A 16,305-nucleotide genomic window follows, 5' to 3' on the forward strand; every position below is an offset into this window, starting at 1 on the left:
AGTTGTGGGGAAGAATGAGGCTGCCTCATGGAAAACCATAGCTGCATACAGTCGTTGTAGTTATGATCTCCCGTGTCTTTTTTTATGAACTTTATAATGTATTAGAATTACAATGTTCAAAATTGTTGTTCCATATATTGCTGCATGATTCAAGTTTTATTCAATCAAACTCAAAGATCCCCAACGTAAAACATCATGAGCTAATATAAGAAGCCTACAAGAGAAAGAGAAACTAAAGTTATAAGAAAAAATATTCGTCTTGTAAGTTCTTTTCTTCAGACTCCTCTTGGAGGAAGAGATGTCTATCAAACTAATGACTCAATTATGAATAGTGATAGTGAATGTGCTTTGTTTATTTGGCAACTTGAATAAGCAGAGTCAGAGAGATTAGAGATTGAGCACAACTAGTGAATCTCTATATCATAGACGTTTAAGACAATCAATAAGGTAAAAAAAAAGAAGAAACCCTTTTGGAAATTTTTGTCTTGTCGATTTGTTTTGTCATGTACAGAAGGAAAGTGAAATAGAAACAAACAGAGGAAGACTTTAACACACACTAAGGGTTGGTGAAACACATTGACAGAATGCTGCCTGTAATGGGTTCCACGAGACCAATGCTTACTGAGTTTATAGAAGCCAAATATTTAAGTGAATTTGTTGAAAGAGGCCCCTTAACTTCCGCTTTTTTCCATATTTAAAACCTTTAAGAATGCTGTTCTTACATTTAAACCCATCAACTTTAGTCCGCCTGCTACACAACACCTGATAAACGGAAAATGATGCCTTTTGGGTTGATGATATTTCTTCTGATTTCTTCTTTTTAGATTGATGATATGCATGCAAGTTTATACAGAGGAAATGACCATATCGCTTTATTTCCAAAACGATATTACACTCCATGTCTCCATGTCAAACCTCAGAGACTAGAATATCAAACTCAACATGAAATGCTTTACTTTTTCAGTATTTTAGGTAAGAAAATCAAAGAACCAACAAAGAGTTTGATATAGCTTTCCTCTACAATCTTTAGTTCACCAAACAGATGATATGAAATATCGGTTTCTCATAAGAGATGGCAAGAATATCAAAAAGAATTATGGCCAGAACATCATCCAACTCAACAAGCAAGTAATGTATTAAGTTGCCTGAATGATATAGCTAAAGTATGAGACCTCACTGTTCTTTTGGATCTAAAGAGCAAGATGTACATAAGCATCTAGACCATGTGCACAGGGATTCTGATTCAAATCCATTATTAAATTAAACCAAGTATTCGACTTATGAACTTTATGTAAACCAACTAAAGATACATCTTGAGACGATCAAGAAAAACCTGCAACAGAAAATCCTCAAAACCACATTTTCCAAGTCTTCTAAGCATGATTTTTCACCTCATTACACATATTCTCATCAACTAGTTGATCCAGCCATCTCCTCAGCCATCTCACGCTGCGCCTTCTCGGAAAAAAGCTTTGTTGCTATCATATTATCCATAAAATACTCTCTATAAGGATGATTCTTTGGAACAAGTTTCCGAAAGTTATCAAACTGTTCTTCTGCCTTGTCTTTCTTCTTCAGCAATGTGTATATAATTCCCTGACAAAGATACGGCCTAAAATCTCTTGGTTCCTCCTTTACAAGCTCTTGATAAAGCTTCAATGCTTCACTATGTTTTCCTTCAATGACCCGAATCTGCGCCACGAGTAGCTTAAAATCCCGAAAATCGTTTTGATTATTCTCCTTTTTGCACTTCAACATTGCTTCCTCAATTCTACTCTCCACCTCTTTCAAATCAAGACCTGCATCTGAATAAGCCATAAGCAAGCCGTGATAAGCTTCAACACGAAGCGGATCTTTAGCCAGAATCTCTTCAAATCCAGTTTTAGCCAAGTCTAGATCTCCACTGTAGGTAAAGATGTTAGCTTTCAAAACTGGCCATTCTTTTTCTTCAGGTTCCAATTTTATCAAACGATCGATCACTTCTACTGCTTCTGTAAGCTTTCGAGATTTGATCTTTACCTCCATCAATGAACGAAGAGCGTCGACATCAGAAGGGTGAGTAATCAAATGCTCATCAAGCGCTCTCTCTTCTTCTTCCAAGGTAACGTTTTCTTTGCTTTCAACTGACGGCGGAGGCGCGATGGGAGCTGCAATCGCCGGCGATTTGAGATGGAGATTCGCCAAAAGCAGAGCCGCGGCGGTTGTTAGAGTGATGCATGTGGATTTGAAGAGACGGAAAGGTGTGGACTTTGGGAGAGGGGTGATAGAGTTTTGAAATTTGGAGGACGAAGCTTTAATTGAAGCGGATTTGAGAGATGAAATTGGTTGAATTGAGGATTTGAAGAGGTTTTTGGGGAATGTTGAAGAAGAGGTGTGAGTGAAGGAAAGGTGAAATGGCTGGTGATGTAGCTGTAGCTTCCCCAGAGACTCCATGATTGCGGAATGAGATAGATAAACCCTAGAAAAGTAAAAACCCTGAGCTAGTAGTAAAGAGATAGGTGAAGAAGAAGAAGATGAAGCCTTTCGATTCCGAATATTCTCTCCTCGCTGCAGATACGACGACAGCGTTTTGGTCATTGATGGGCCTCACCTCACGCTGCGTTTTGACCTATCCAAAAAACCCAATAAATGGTTTAACATTTCACTTTGTGGTGTAAAGTAACTTTTAATAACTCTTACAATAGCCATGGAGGGAGCAACAGTGGTTGTGGTCGGAAAGTGAACACAAAAAACCAAAACAACAGATAAGAAAAAATTAGGCACAAACCTTTCTCTCTTTCTTTCATTTCTATACATGATAATCATATATATAATAAAATGCTACAAAAACACAGGAAACTGAAGGATACACAGAAACTGCAGATGTATCCAAACATTATCTGCTGTTTCTTTTTTCTTTTCTTTTTTAGTTCTTTTGGTTGTATAAAAATGGATGAGGGTTTGGGTTGAAGGGTGGTATACTCTGTTCCCGGCTTCTTGTGAAGAAGGGATGGTTCAGTGCTTCTCTTGCCTTGAACCTCTCTGTTGGATCATATCGAAGCAGACCTTGTAATAGGTCTATCAGATCACCGGCTGAGTGATCCACATGCTGCATTATCAGGTTCTGCAAAATGCAAAAAAACTGGTCTCCTTAATTTCAATATTTCAGATAAGCGGATGTCAAGTCCAATGTAAGGTTATTTACCGGTAGCCGGGGAAGTTTCCATACTGCTTTTAAGCTGTCTCTTGATGTCGCACCTTCAGGCCAGTCTAACTTCGCACCTCGTCTGAAGTATTTCTCAGAGCGCCGGCTGCAAGAACCGTTTTGGTTTTGATATAAGAAATGACAGTTCAAGTTATTTTCTGCTGGTATCTGATGCTGCAAATAGGATGATATTATTGTTCTTACTCGGCTCTGAGCACCATATGAGGTGGTAAAGGTCCTAGGACCCTTTCCATCATGGCCAAATGTTCCAAGTTTTCATGCGTTTGGAAAAGCGCCTCTCCCTGCAAGGTTTAATCCAGAGAAAACGTTGATGGAGACATGGTGAGATGAATAGGGTGGTGTACCGGAAGATATGCAAACATAAAGTTACTCACCGAACAAAGTTCAACAAGTATGCAACCAATACTCCACAGATCACATGGATAGTTCCATCCAACCCCTGCAATAAACGTTCCAAACTCTTAAATACCATGACTACACAAAAAAATAATCATCTACGTAGATGTGTCAGAGTCATAAACGTTTACCTAGGATAACTTCTGGTGCGCGGTAATGTCTTGTGGATACAATGTAGTTATGGTCTTGATGTTCAAATGTTGTACTTCCGAAATCAATGAGCTTGATGGCACTTGACTTGGGCAGATTCTTGAAGTATGACCCATCTTTTGTGGGTCGGGATAGAAACTAGATTTTCATGACCACACATAGGAAAAGGGTCAAGAGTTATACAAGTTCCTTCATGGATGGATATCATATTAGCCATGAAAATAAATGAGTCCAGCTTGGAGATGATTGATTGCTCACCTTATAATCAGGTATTTTGATATATTCAGACGATACCAAAAGAATGTTCTCCGGCTTCAAATCCGTGTGGATCAGCCGTAAATCATGCATATCTGTCAGAATGGAATGAGCAAAGTCTGAGTACACTAGTCAACAAAAGTCTCCAGAAATAACTGTCTGAGCAATATGGATTCCATGGAAATTGCATTATCGAAAGAACATTAAGTAATAACTATTAACGCCTAAGTCTTGTATCAAAAAGTTAAGAAAAATGATTTGTGGCACTAATGGACTACTATATAGAAGAATGGGTCAAGAATATTCCACACACATGCAACAGACTCCAAAAGTTGTCTGCCAAGCTCCCGAACAAGATCAATGGGAAATGAACGGTAGCTGTTTTTGCGGAGAAAATCATATAAGCTTGGTCCAAGCTTCTCAAATACCTGTTGAAACCATTTAAACCCATGCGCAAGTTCTTTTAACTCACATAACATTTGGGCGTGAAGAAATTGCATTTTCCCCTCAAACTTGTCAAATAAAGGTAACAGCACTTACAATACAAATATGATTACGATAGTCAAACCAATTCCGTATTTGCACACAACTGCAAGGAATTGAAAAGCTTATACCAAATGTAATAAAATTAAAACTAGCGAAGAAATAGTAAGAGGAAAGAAATATTCTTACCGAGAACCACCGACATCATGCCTTGTAAGCCTCTGCAGCACGTCAATTTCGATCATGGCAGCTTCACGATACTTGTTTATGGACCGTATAACTTTGATTGCCACGACTTCTTTGTTTTTATTATCAAAGCATTCCAATACTTGTCCAAATGTACCTGCCAAAATACAATCCAATTGATTAAGATAACTGGCGACCAAATAAACATATTTCTCCTACACTTTGAAAAACAGAATAATCTAATCATAATGATTATATAAACATTTTCGCAAGAGATGACTAACCTTCACCCATTTTGCTGAGAATTTGATCTGCACGCACAATAGAAGAGGCATGTCAATGTAAACCTCCATGATAAAGTCTGTGAAACGTAACAGATAAGATGTCGAAAGACTCTGTAACATAAGACTCACATCGTGGAGTCAAAGTATCCCCAACAACAAAGACATAATGGCCGTCTTTATCATCTGGTCTCCAGGGAGGAGAGCCCTGACGAGGAAGGCCATTATAGAACATGTTTGGGTAAACAAAATTGGGAACTAAACCACTCGCAAACTCCGGACCATAGTACAACGGAGGTTGAAATACCTGAAAGAAAAAAACACATCAGCTGAAACTTAGCTCAAGCACACAAATAAAAATCTTAATTTCTTACTAGTTAACACAATTCGCAGTATCTTATGAAAACAACAAAAGAACAGTCCATTGATACCAATACAATATGTGGACAATTCGTTACCGTGGGTGGAGGAGGAGGAGGAAGAAGAGGCGGAGCAGCATCCCAAGTCAATCGGGGACGTTTCCTGGGACGCTTATCAACGATCCGATGAGGGAATTCAACATTCCTCTGAGTTTCTAAGATCATCGCGATCGAGCTAGCTTTATCACGATACACACTGCTTTGCATAAAGGATTAGAAAAATGCAAATCCAGAGCTGAAATTCAGAAACCCAGATTATGAACAGCGAGAGAATTGCGATTGAATTTCGAATCTAATTAGAGGGATAATAAGATTCCGAAATTCGAAACCCTAGTTATCTTCAATTTGGGGGGGATCTATCTCCAGAAGATAACTAAAAAAGGTGGGAAAAGTAACAGAAAAATATATTAAAAAAAGTGGAAGTAATGTAGCTAATAAACTAACCGCAAATTTCTCTCACACAGAGTAATTTAAAACGTTGAATTAGTCGCTGTCGTAATTTGATCGCCGGAATTCAGATCGGAGAAACAATAAAAATGCTCACTGAATTGGAATTGAAGAAAAAAATCTCAGGAGAAAATATTTAACAGCGAAAGAGACTGAAATGAGAGAGAGAGAGAGAACCTGAGGAAGAGAACAGCGAAGGAGCGACAGAGGCTCTGGAAGTTCTTAATGGGCTTTTTTAGTCAGGCCTTTATTAAATATATGTTGACTAAAGAAACGACATGATGTTATTACTGTTGAGGATAAAAACGACGTGGAGTTCAGTTATTTAATATCAGAACAATGGGGTGTTTTCTCCAAAGTCTTTTAATATGGAGGAGACGGGAGAGTCGTTGAACAAGAAAAATAATCTGAAGCAGCCATGGAGATAGCCGCCGTTAGCACTGTCTCCGTCGCGCCACAATCGCGCAGAGTGTCGAATGCGTTCTCCAGGAATCTAGGATCCGTATCTTCTCTTTCGTTTGGTTTCTTTGAGAAAGAATATTGCTTTAAGAGCCCTAGCCTTCGTGTGTCTGCAGCAGCTTCCATGGACGCCGTCACAGCTGAGAAATTTTCTCCGGCGAGTTTTCTAGACAAAAAAGAAACCGGAGTTCTTCACTTTGTGAAATACCATGGCCTCGGCAATGACTTCATTTTGGTACTTTTGTTCACCGTTGAATTCTCAATTTGGTAATTTAACCCGAAATGTATCGAATTCTTACAAATGTTTTCAAATTTTTCGTCTTTGGAATTGGATTTTGTAGGTCGATAACAGAGACTCATCGGAACCTAAGATTACTCAAGAACAGGCGGCGAAGCTGTGTGATCGAAACTTCGGTGTTGGTGCCGATGGAGTGATTTTTGCAATGCCAGGAGTCAATGGTACTGATTACGCAATGCGGATTTTCAATTCAGATGGTAGTGAACCAGAGGTGGGGCTTTTCGATGATAATGTCTGGTGATATGTTGTTGCGCTCGAAGTCATTGGCTTTTGATTTTGTTCTTGTAGATGTGTGGCAATGGAGTTCGATGCTTTGCTAGGTTCATTGCTGAGCTTGAGAATTTGCAGGGAAAACATAGGTATCTCTATCTGTATTGAGAAATATCTGTTTAGACTTGAGAGTTCCGAGTTTAGTCAAGCTTGATGTAACCTTAAGTGTCTATTTATTTGTTTTTGTAGTTTTACAATACATACCGGTGCCGGGTTGATTGTTCCAGAAATTCAAGATGACGGACAGGTAGATCATTTGGATTGATGTCTCATATTAGGTTTAGTCGTATTCATGATGATGGGTAAGGTAAAGTTTGGATTTTTATTTTTTGTGATTGATATTGGTACAGGTTAAGGTTGACATGGGGACACCGATTCTTAAAGCACAAGATGTGCCCACGAAATTGTCAGGGAACAAAGGTGAAGCTGTTGTTGAGGCAGAGCTAGTTGTTGATGGAGTAAGCTGGAATGTGACGTGTGTTAGTATGGGCAATCCTCACTGTATCACATTTGGTAAAAAGGGTGGACCGGTGCGTGTTTCGTTACTAGACTTCTAATCATATTATTTGTCTACACGTGAATTTCTTATCATTTGTAATTTTGGTTTGTGTCAACCAGAATCTGAAAGTTGATGATTTGAACTTACCAGAGATTGGTCCAAAGTTCGAGCATCATGAAATGTTCCCAGCTCGAACTAACACAGGTTAGTGGAGATTCATCGGCAGATGTATCCAGATTTCCATTGACTGATACAGCAAGACTTCTCGCTTATATTTGGATTTATATCCCTTTAGTTGTCTTACAGTTCTTTCTGTGTATCCGCAGAATTTGTTGAGGTCTTATCACGTTCTCATTTGAAAATGCGTGTGTGGGAGCGCGGAGCAGGTCCGCAAATTCCCCCCAATCTTCGAATATAATTCTCAGTTGATTATAAACAGTCTCTGTATCCTTATATGCTTAATGCTTACGCATACTTAAAACTGCAGGAGCAACTTTGGCCTGTGGAACTGGAGCTTGTGCTCTGGTTGTTGCAGCAGTCCTTGAAGGTCGAGCCGACAGGGTAAGTTTGGAATTTCAGAACTTAAAAAACTAGATAACAGTTTGCAAAATGGTACACTGGATTAGCAGTTTTTAAGCATTTTTTATGAAACCTGAATGTTGCATTGAATGGTTGGATGATTTGATTGGTAGACGATTGATGAGATTATGATTTTACTAAGTACTTTTCGTTCGCTTCGTCTCTTGTGGGAGAATCTTGTATTCGTTTTTTTTGGTTCTTCACTCTCACACAAATGTTTCTTGGATATTCATTGGAGCTTAAAGATTGTCATGAGCTGAGATTAGCTGCATGTGGTGACCTTGAGTTCCTCATATATGTATTGGTTTATGGTGGAACAGAAATGCACGGTGGATCTACCGGGCGGACCATTGGAGATAGAGTGGAAACAGGAAGACAACCATATCTACATGACGGGTCCTGCAGAAGCTGTTTTCTATGGATCAGCGCTGCTCTAATGGGCCTTCACAGTCGATGACTTCTCCTCTCTCTGTTGTTGTTCTTTTGGGGTCTGTGTGTTCTAATTCAAACGTGTGAAGCTCTTACCTGTCCTGCTAGATTGTGTTTCATGGATTTTGTTTATGTACTTTTATTGTTTTCAGAGTATCCAAACCTTTTGATTTGTTGCTGCATCTATGTTCATAATTTAAATCTTCTTTTCCTCGGAATATAGCTCTCTTCTACACTGATTCTCCACCAGACCAGACATTGTCAATGGCCGTGGTTGCACATAATGACAAGAGAAATGAAACTTGAGAGAATACAAAACCGCATATGTACATGATAAGATTGGTTAGCTTCCATATCTGCATAGATATTAGCTTATATGGTTAGGAATCAGGACAACATAACTGGTATCATAATATCTCCTAAGTATAATAACACAACTCTCATTAGTCTGATGTTAGCCTATCTCACACAAATATTTGTCAACGAGGTTTTACAGCGTGGAAAAAGCCACTGTCCAAGTTACTTCCAGGAAGTAAAGACAATGGCGAGGGTACAGAAGAAGATGACGGCGATGTTTTGGAGCAGAGTAATTTCGTTGTTTCTGAGAACATTTCGGGTTCTCGCACAGATTGGCAAATACCTTCAAGTTCTTTCACCACTTTTGACATTGGTGGTCTCGTCTCTGGTCTATCTTCACAACACCATAAAGCTAATTCCGCCAACTTCTTCACTTTATCGGGCGAACATTGTCCCATCCGACTATCCGCCACTGACAAAACCGTTCCACATTCATTCGCGGTCCTCACCTGTATCACATTGTACAGAAAAAACTCTTAGGAAATTTGTAGATATATTCAAAAAAACATAAACCTCACAGATTTAGCTACTCCATTATCAGATCTACGTGGGAGCTCAGTCAAGAAAAGTACCTCGCGGATAATATGTGTACCCTCAAAGAATGGGTGCATTCCAGTCAAAAGCTCAAGCAACACTACTCCAAAGCTGTACACATCACTTCTCACCGTCAATTGCTGAGTCATGAAATACTCTGGATCCAGATATCCCTGTGCATGTATAATTATCAAAATGTCATAGCTGAGAGGGAAACCATGTTTGGTTTTGTCAAAAGCCACAGGTTACATAGTATCACATATCGACTTGTGTCCTAGTTTAGAACTCACCGGTGTTCCTCTTACTACTGTTGATACATGGGCGGGCTCACCATCTCCCTCCCCAAAAGCAGGAGCCAACCGTGACAATCCAAAATCAGCAACCTTAGCATGAAGCTGACAGTCCAAGAGTATGTTGCTGGTTTTGATATCGCGGTGAATAACTGGCGGATTTGCTTCAGTGTGAAGGTAAAGAATCCCTTTAGCTGAACCTAACGCCACATGTGACCTCATGCTAAAGCTCAATGTGTCTGCAGCATTAGCTGCGTGACAATGTAAAACCACTGATACATTAGCATCCATGTGGAAGCAGATTGGCGCCTCAAAAATTTTAAGCTAGTTTCTGATCTTACATGTATAGAAAAGAACTTGGGAGGAATATTTCTTACCTGAAAGCCAATCACGCACATTTCCATTAGGCATATACTCATATACCAGCATCTGTGCATGAACCAAACAGAACACCTATGTGGATTAGTCGAAGAGCATAGATATAAAGCTAACTGACAACTGCACATGCAAAAGGACATACCTGTTCCCCGATGTCACTACTGTAGCCAATAAGCGACACAAGATTCCGGTGATGTAACCTCGAAAGTAGATCGATCTCATTCAGAAACTCTTTTTCGCTCTGCAGAGAAGTTTCTTCTCCTCGTTTGATGGCAACTTCGGTTTTATTTGACAAAATGCCTTTGTAGACCTTTCCATAGCTACCTCTACCAATCAGTGTGGAGCTGTCAAAACCATTAGTTGCATCCGACAGTTCTACAAAACTGAACTTCTTCACCCCTTTGATTTCCCGAGATATTGTTCTGACTGGAAGACATAAGAAAGAGTCCTCAATTTCATGGTTATAGGACACAACAAGATGAAATACTGACAAAAAGAGCCATTGCTGAGTTGCTTACAAACACGTTTTTTGGTGAGCGTATGTGAGTTTTCACGACGTTTCCTAACATATAGAAGTGTTGCAGTCACTGATAAAACAGTGGCAGCGACGACAGAGCCTGCTACTATCATCATCCATACAATCGTTCTAATTCCACTCGTTTGAGCTAACAAATCAGCTGCATCCAAAGAATTAAATGCATATTACTATATATATACACATATCCTTATTTGTTAAAGATTAGATCCAAAAACTGTACCATACGGTCCTTGAAGAGGGAAGTCCAGCAGCTCATATGGTCCAAAAAAGTCAGTTTTATTAAAACTCCATGACATAAACCTGTCCCGTATACGTATGACTTCACTCTTGTTAAATGTTATTCTGCCTTTGGGGACTAGCTTTAAGTACATTCTTGGACGCAGCCTGTTCTCATCGACAAGTCTATCAATCGCTAGTTGATGAGTCTCCAGTTGGAGGGACGAGGTAATATACTCCCTGAATTGGCGTTCAATATATGGAGTAAAGAAAAAGAAGCTAGGGCTCTTTAGCCTATAATCAATCGAAAGAGGTGCTGTGCACAAGCAGATTCCTGGGGATACTTTCACATTCTCAAAGGGACATGACACATTACTGCAGGGTGTGTTTGAGTTTGTAGATGTCTGCTTTTTTTCGCCGCAGATGTATTCGAAGAATTGTGTAACCATGGGAATGCTTGTACTCTTGCATATTGGGTTGCCACGAAGACTTTCATACAGAAGGATACGAAAAGAGCTTTAGTAGATAGCAAAAGAATAGTAGAAACTAGAGAAACCTATGAGTTGTTGACTTTTGGTTTTAAAGCGCGCAGAACAAGTACAAAAACTTAAACTGAATTAGACTATAATGCCAAGACAAGAGAATGCAGTTTCAGTCCAAAATGTTTGATGTGCATTAAGTTGCTACCAAACAGGAACAAGGAAACTTACTATAGGGTAACATTGTCTGGTGTTCTCAGGTTTCCTGTGGCATCAGAGAAGTTGTTGTTCCTGAGATCACTGTGCATGCATCCAAAAGAAGTTTCAGCCTCTGAGAATGAAGTATAAAACTAGGAAACTAATAAGTAAAGAAAAACAAATACTAGAGGTCATACACTTGCAGCTTGTTATTCTCGAAAGACTTGTCCTGCCAAATTTCTGTTGGGACAGAACCAGATAAACTGTTGTTCTCAAGTGACCTGTTATAGATGACACAAAAAAAGTTATAAAGTACTTATGAATGGGAAAGTTCATTTCACTGATCAATGAATGTTTACATACAGTAATTGAAGAGAGTTCAAATCTGAGAAACTTTGTGGTATAGATCCAGTTAGGTGGTTATAAGATAGTTCACTGCAGAAAAAAATTGACAAATAAGTATTGTATCGCCGGATACACTGCATGAAAGTGAAATTAGATAGATATTTCCTTTGAGTAAACTGTTAAAAGGAAAAAGGTTTGGAAATCTGCGTACATTGTTGTCATATTGTCAGAAAGCTTGGATTCTGGTATAGTGCCTGTGAGGTGGTTCCAACTTAGGTCTCTGTACAAGAGATGAAAATATGCATTTGTATTGTTCCTTAAAAAGGTCCAAGAAGTCCAGGACCAGTCAAAAGAATCAGACAATGTTACAAATACCAGACATAGATACTTACAGATAGCTAAGATTTTCTATCCTGCTTAAATCAGGAATAGATCCTTGCAGTCCACAGTTCCTTAAACTTCTGCCAAGTTGGAAAGATGAAGCACAAGAGCATGTTCAAACTAGTGGAGTAATACAAACCAATCTGAATCTTATTGCAGAAACCTCTTGTAAAGTCTTACAATTTTACTAATCTAGAAAAGTGTCCGTAAGCCTCTGGAATAGTTGAACCTTCGAAGTTGTTGTTATCCAGCTGACTGCTTAAGCGGAATCTTAGCTTAGCAACTTTGCAAAATATTGTAAACGCAAACATAAAGACAGTCAATGGGAACAATATATGGCGCATACAGTATGGTCAAGGATGGCAATTGAGCTAACTCTAGCGGCAATGTCCCAGTCAAGTTATTGTTGTCCAGTATCCTACAAGATTTAGTCCACAATATAAAGACTAAAGATAGTATCCAAATGTGAAAATAAAACAAACAAAACTCACATGTGAACAAGCTTGGGCAATTTGGATAGCTCAACAGGAATTTCTCCACTTATCGTGTTATTGTTTAAGTGGCTGAATACCAAAAGGCCACTGATGAGTAAAGGATGAACCACAAAATTACTGCTGGTTTTGCTATGAAGAAGTAATAACTTCACGGTAAACTTACAGATGTTTTATGCTTCTCAAGTTTCCAAATGAAAATGGAACTGAACCTGTTATGTTATTCTCATCTACTTGAAGCCTGTTTAGGTTTTGAAGGTTACCAAGTTCAGGGGGTAAACTACCCGTGAACTTGTTCCCATTCAACAGTCTGTCCAAATAATGTAGCAAAGAGTCAATTGAAGAAACTCAAAACAAAATTGGGATTGTGGCTCCAAAAAAAACAAAAGAGAAAACAAGCCTTTTTTAAGACTATCCCATAAGTGAAACTAACCAAGTAACAAAAAGGCAAAAGAAAGTACATCATGTGATCCAACTTACAGGAGTTTCAAGGAAGAAATTCTTCCTATCTCCAACGGAATACGCCCAGTCAGGTTGTTCCACATCACATCACTTCAACAAGGTAACCCAAGAGAAAATACGTTTTTCAGTATGCATTAGGCACCCGGAAGCCAATCAGACAAACCAAATGAAACAATTCATTAGACTACGCATCTTACAGAATTTCGAGATACAATAACTGGCCAACTTCAGGAGCCAGTTCTCCAGATAAATTCAACCTCATCAATTGGCTATATCACAATACGTAAATGACAGAAGGTGTAAGTACGGCAACGCATAATATTTTCAGTATGTCCATGCAAGAATCAGAACACTGCATTAGTGATGCATGGACTATCTACCTTTGCATGAGAAAAAATCCCTGAATTCCAAATATAAAGACAGGGGAAAGGACCAAAAAGAAGAAAAGAAATGTGACTAATGGTAATACAAGAGACATACAGCTCCCGGACGTGAAAGTGGCCATCATTATGTGATCTCCCGAAGCATATTATGCCAGTCCAGTTTGAATTGCACGGGTCACCCTTTGCCCAGTTACTTAAATTTCTCATAGGATCAATTAGACTCCTTTTGATCTCCCGCAAAGCATTTACTGCAAAATGGATAAAAATATAAGCAAACTTCTGGAAAGCAGTCTCCACGTTGTAGAATGATTTGGGTAGAGGGTGGAGCCTGAAACGCTACCAATCAAACATTGAGAGGAAGACTAGTGACCAAGTTTATGCAAATTGACCGTATCAGTACGTTTATGTTAGGTGGTATCATAATTTAAGATAATTACAAGAGATGTGAAGTTATGATAAAAAATGATTACCTTCTGAAGGATCTGTTCTGTAACCAGCTACATGAAGCAGAAGGCAACAAAATGTGACCAGTAATAATGAACCGCGTGTTCTTGAACTCATCAAGATACCTAGAAAAGGAAGACAAATCATACTTTATCCTGTTGTAGGACACAGAAACATGGGGGTCAGAGCTAGATGATTTCAAACTTCACAAGAAAAATCTGGGTCAAGGCCAATCTTAGAAGTTATGATAAGAAAATACGAGCTCACATGAACAAGTCACTAGAAGAAGCACCAAGAAACGCGTTAGGCAGAAGATCAAAGATTCATAAAAGAATTCCCGGAAATTTCTTCAACACCAAGGAAAAGCAGAAGTCTATTGGTCATCAGACATAGTTATGTCTATAAAAATACTGCTGGAAATAGATATTTCATGATGACAGTGATCTAATGAGTTAACAAAACATACCAGAAAGGGACTATATATAAGAAATTGTCAACAAAGTTCTATTGAATATCTATATCTAATGAATGGGGTTTGAAAATTTCTTATTAAGACTGACTTTCCTTGATGAACCTATCTCTGCAGTTTCCCAGTATATATTGAACAGCAATAAAAAGGTTCGATGGTAACATTAAGTGTATAATCCATGCCTGAAACATCCTACGAGGCATAATAGTGCAGACTTTTCGACACATATATAGAGAGAAAGATAATAGTTTTTACAGAAAAATCCAACAATCTTCCAACTTGTCAATTTTATAGTTTCAGTTGCAGAGTGGTTGTCCACTTAGGCTGACCTGGTCACCAAAGTTGGTGATTTCAGCTGCAAAGTTATGACCCTTTCCCAATCTAGACTAGGTTATTATGAAACGGATCCGGTCTAAGAAATTCCAGGAGCAACCCAACGCAAGAGTAAATAGGTTAGCAAAACTTCAGATTACATGGTGACAGGAAACATTAGGACTGAATGAAAGACAGAGAACGGAAAGTAAAATCCTGTCTAGGTATAATAAAGCACCTCATTTTTAGCCAAATTCTATGCAGAAAAAAAGTCAACACTTGCTAGTTTCCACTCATGTAAGCCTAGACTTCCCCAAGTAGTGATTATTACTCTGGTACCAAAACATGTGTTTGATGTTGTATTGATCAGGCCTCAACACCTAAAACTCTCACTGGGCTCTTTTATATAACAAAGTGCCCGGCTCAACTACAAACGACAAACCAATTAAAATTCTCATCTTTTAGTAATGGGATAATATCTGTGGACCAAACAGCTAAACAAACAAAGAAACACATAATTCTCCCATCTTACAGATTAGATAACAGCAGGTGACAAATTTCCAGATATATTTGCTGCATCAAAATATTGGTAATGTGATTAATGATGAACGAAAAATAACATAACATACACTAACACATAGCTGTTCAGAACACCACTGAGTTGATAAGTTTTAGAACTGATTTTTCTTATATTTCTCTTTAAGTTTGATTTACAACAGATAGAAACAATTCATGAACAAACCAAATACAGAACAAAAAGTAGCCCTGGGAATGAGTTATAGAGCATCCCTTACCCTCCCAAGGCCAAGACCATCCAAAAATACCTGATAATCCCTATCTGTTTCTTTCCAAACTATATAGACCACTTGAGCAGCCATTCTACACAAGACACAAACTATAAAACTTTCTTCATGTCTTTATCATCCAATCTTTCTTTTTTGGGTTATCATCATTCACCACTGCCCAATTACTTAAGCTCCTCATAAGATCAATAAAGTCCTTTCTGATTCATACAAATGCAGTTGCTGCAAATTTGGTTGGAAATGTCAGAAAACCACTCAGCTCCAATAAGATGATCATCAAAAAAGTTTTGGATGAAACTAAAGATGACTGCTTTAGCCTTAAGGTGAAATGCAATGCATTGTAGCTACCATGCAGCTAATTTTCAAAGCTGGAACTAGTTTTAACAATTCTCTAGATGAAAGTAGCAGACCAACTGATATTGTTATAGATGGAACAAAATCGAGTAGAGAGGTCATATACATTCTGAAATCAATAGCATCCAAGGCGAGATGATTTCTGCAGTATTGGCTGATTAAACTATCCCTGACCCAAGTCTGGTAAGAAGAAGAAAAGACGGCGTCGCGCCTCCTTTGTCGGAGAAGAAGAGTCGAAGAAGACAAGCAAAGGCAACAAAGCAAAGAGAAGTTGGGCCGTGTGGCTTATTAAAAAGGTTATTGGGCTATAGTTAAGCCCATGTACTATTTGGGTTTTAGTTGGTTAAGTTTCAGGGTTTTTTTTTTTTAAAAAGTAGATTTCTACGATAAATGTGTGTGTGAAGATGTTGAAAGTTGAAACTTCATAAATAAGGTTCCTGAAGAATTCAACATTCTTGGTTGATCATATAATACTCTCTCACGATTGACAGTCCAAATGACTTTCAACTCTTTAA

General features: G+C 38.5%; 4 protein-coding genes, 2 long non-coding RNA genes and 1 other non-coding gene across 12 annotated transcripts; 2 read left to right on the forward strand and 5 right to left on the reverse strand.

Annotated features, from left to right (window-relative positions):
- Window positions 1-1,041: 1,041 nt before the first annotated feature.
- Window positions 1,042-2,635, reverse strand: AT3G53560 (Tetratricopeptide repeat (TPR)-like superfamily protein). Of its 2 annotated transcripts, none has more exons than NM_001339621.1 (1): window positions 1,042-2,554. In NM_001339621.1, the coding sequence occupies exon 1, from the start codon at window positions 2,431-2,433 to the stop codon at window positions 1,411-1,413; it is 1,023 nt and encodes a 340-aa protein (NP_001319737.1). In that variant the 5' UTR covers window positions 2,434-2,554; the 3' UTR covers window positions 1,042-1,410. The 2 variants fall into 2 exon arrangements, with proteins under 2 accessions (NP_001319737.1, NP_566986.2); NM_115216.3 differs by having other exon boundaries at window positions 1,084-2,635.
- FC1 (serine/threonine-protein kinase AFC1) lies at window positions 2,634-6,045 on the reverse strand. Of its 5 annotated transcripts, none has more exons than NM_001035776.1 (14): window positions 6,000-6,045; window positions 5,820-5,918; window positions 5,415-5,610; window positions 5,089-5,263; window positions 4,960-4,986; window positions 4,679-4,832; window positions 4,547-4,595; window positions 4,320-4,434; window positions 4,010-4,101; window positions 3,733-3,889; window positions 3,580-3,644; window positions 3,389-3,486; window positions 3,185-3,290; window positions 2,636-3,103 (listed from the first exon to the last, which is right to left on the reverse strand). In NM_001035776.1, exons 3-14 carry the CDS (start codon window positions 5,580-5,582, stop codon window positions 2,906-2,908), a joined length of 1,404 nt encoding a protein of 467 aa, NP_001030853.1. In that variant the 5' UTR covers window positions 5,583-5,610; window positions 5,820-5,918; window positions 6,000-6,045; the 3' UTR covers window positions 2,636-2,905. The 5 variants fall into 5 exon arrangements, with proteins under 5 accessions (NP_190925.1, NP_974425.1, NP_850695.2 ...); NM_001339622.1 differs by having other exon boundaries at window positions 2,739-3,103; window positions 5,415-5,571; window positions 6,000-6,032; NM_115217.3 differs by lacking the exon at window positions 6,000-6,045 and having other exon boundaries at window positions 2,634-3,103; window positions 5,820-5,983.
- A 42-nt stretch (window positions 6,046-6,087) lies between these two features.
- Window positions 6,088-8,591, forward strand: AT3G53580 (diaminopimelate epimerase family protein). The gene is made up of 9 exons (NM_115218.4): window positions 6,088-6,516; window positions 6,623-6,790; window positions 6,868-6,938; window positions 7,039-7,096; window positions 7,200-7,379; window positions 7,468-7,552; window positions 7,675-7,734; window positions 7,836-7,909; window positions 8,248-8,591. Exons 1-9 carry the CDS (start codon window positions 6,241-6,243, stop codon window positions 8,362-8,364), a joined length of 1,089 nt encoding a protein of 362 aa, NP_190926.1. The 5' UTR covers window positions 6,088-6,240; the 3' UTR covers window positions 8,365-8,591.
- On the reverse strand, window positions 8,337-14,206 carry AT3G53590 (LRR receptor-like Serine/Threonine-kinase). The gene is made up of 21 exons (NM_001339623.1): window positions 14,120-14,206; window positions 13,879-14,007; window positions 13,506-13,656; window positions 13,223-13,294; window positions 13,044-13,115; window positions 12,730-12,873; window positions 12,564-12,635; window positions 12,419-12,490; window positions 12,253-12,327; window positions 12,084-12,152; window positions 11,903-11,971; window positions 11,710-11,781; window positions 11,544-11,627; window positions 11,380-11,448; window positions 10,674-11,158; window positions 10,434-10,592; window positions 10,058-10,341; window positions 9,915-9,966; window positions 9,538-9,788; window positions 9,286-9,420; window positions 8,337-9,162 (listed from the first exon to the last, which is right to left on the reverse strand). Exons 2-21 carry the CDS (start codon window positions 13,997-13,999, stop codon window positions 8,836-8,838), a joined length of 2,835 nt encoding a protein of 944 aa, NP_001319738.1. The 5' UTR covers window positions 14,000-14,007; window positions 14,120-14,206; the 3' UTR covers window positions 8,337-8,835.
- AT3G08355 lies at window positions 13,333-13,776 on the forward strand. Its single transcript, NR_141435.1, has one exon. It is a non-coding gene; the product is annotated as an other RNA (long non-coding RNA).
- A 1,224-nt stretch (window positions 14,207-15,430) lies between the features above and the next one.
- Window positions 15,431-16,037, reverse strand: AT3G00900. Its single transcript, NR_143881.1, has 2 exons — window positions 15,897-16,037; window positions 15,431-15,658 (listed from the first exon to the last, which is right to left on the reverse strand). It is a non-coding gene; the product is annotated as an uncharacterized misc_RNA (transcript).
- AT3G08360 lies at window positions 15,679-16,034 on the reverse strand. The gene has a single exon (NR_141436.1). It is a non-coding gene; the product is annotated as an other RNA (long non-coding RNA).
- Window positions 16,038-16,305: the final 268 nt, after the last annotated feature.

This window comes from Arabidopsis thaliana, chromosome 3 (genome assembly GCF_000001735.4).
Source record: "Arabidopsis thaliana chromosome 3, partial sequence".
Taxonomy (NCBI): Eukaryota; Viridiplantae; Streptophyta; class Magnoliopsida; order Brassicales; family Brassicaceae; genus Arabidopsis; species Arabidopsis thaliana.

Coding starts and splice junctions, on each gene's coding strand:
- AT3G53560 (NM_115216.3), bottom strand. CDS start 2,577: ATGACCAAAACGCTGTCGTCGTATCTGCAGCGAGGAGAGAATATTCGG.
- FC1 (NM_115217.3), bottom strand. CDS start 5,582: ATGCAAAGCAGTGTGTATCGTGATAAAGCTAGCTCGATCGCGATGATC. Junction 4,596..4,678: donor CATGATGTCGGTGGTTCTCG/GTAAGAATATTT, acceptor AATTCCTTGCAG/TTGTGTGCAAATACGGAATT. Junction 4,102..4,319: donor ACTTTTGGAGTCTGTTGCAT/GTGTGTGGAATA, acceptor CCATTCTGACAG/ATATGCATGATTTACGGCTG.
- AT3G53580 (NM_115218.4), top strand. CDS start 6,241: ATGGAGATAGCCGCCGTTAGCACTGTCTCCGTCGCGCCACAATCGCGC. Junction 6,517..6,622: donor TCGGCAATGACTTCATTTTG/GTACTTTTGTTC, acceptor TGGATTTTGTAG/GTCGATAACAGAGACTCATC. Junction 7,097..7,199: donor AAATTCAAGATGACGGACAG/GTAGATCATTTG, acceptor ATATTGGTACAG/GTTAAGGTTGACATGGGGAC.
- AT3G53590 (NM_001339623.1), bottom strand. CDS start 13,999: ATGATTTGTCTTCCTTTTCTAGGTATCTTGATGAGTTCAAGAACACGC. Junction 11,628..11,709: donor TTGAACTCTCTTCAATTACT/GTATGTAAACAT, acceptor CATCTATAACAG/GTCACTTGAGAACAACAGTT. Junction 10,342..10,433: donor GCTCACCAAAAAACGTGTTT/GTAAGCAACTCA, acceptor TATGTCTTCCAG/TCAGAACAATATCTCGGGAA.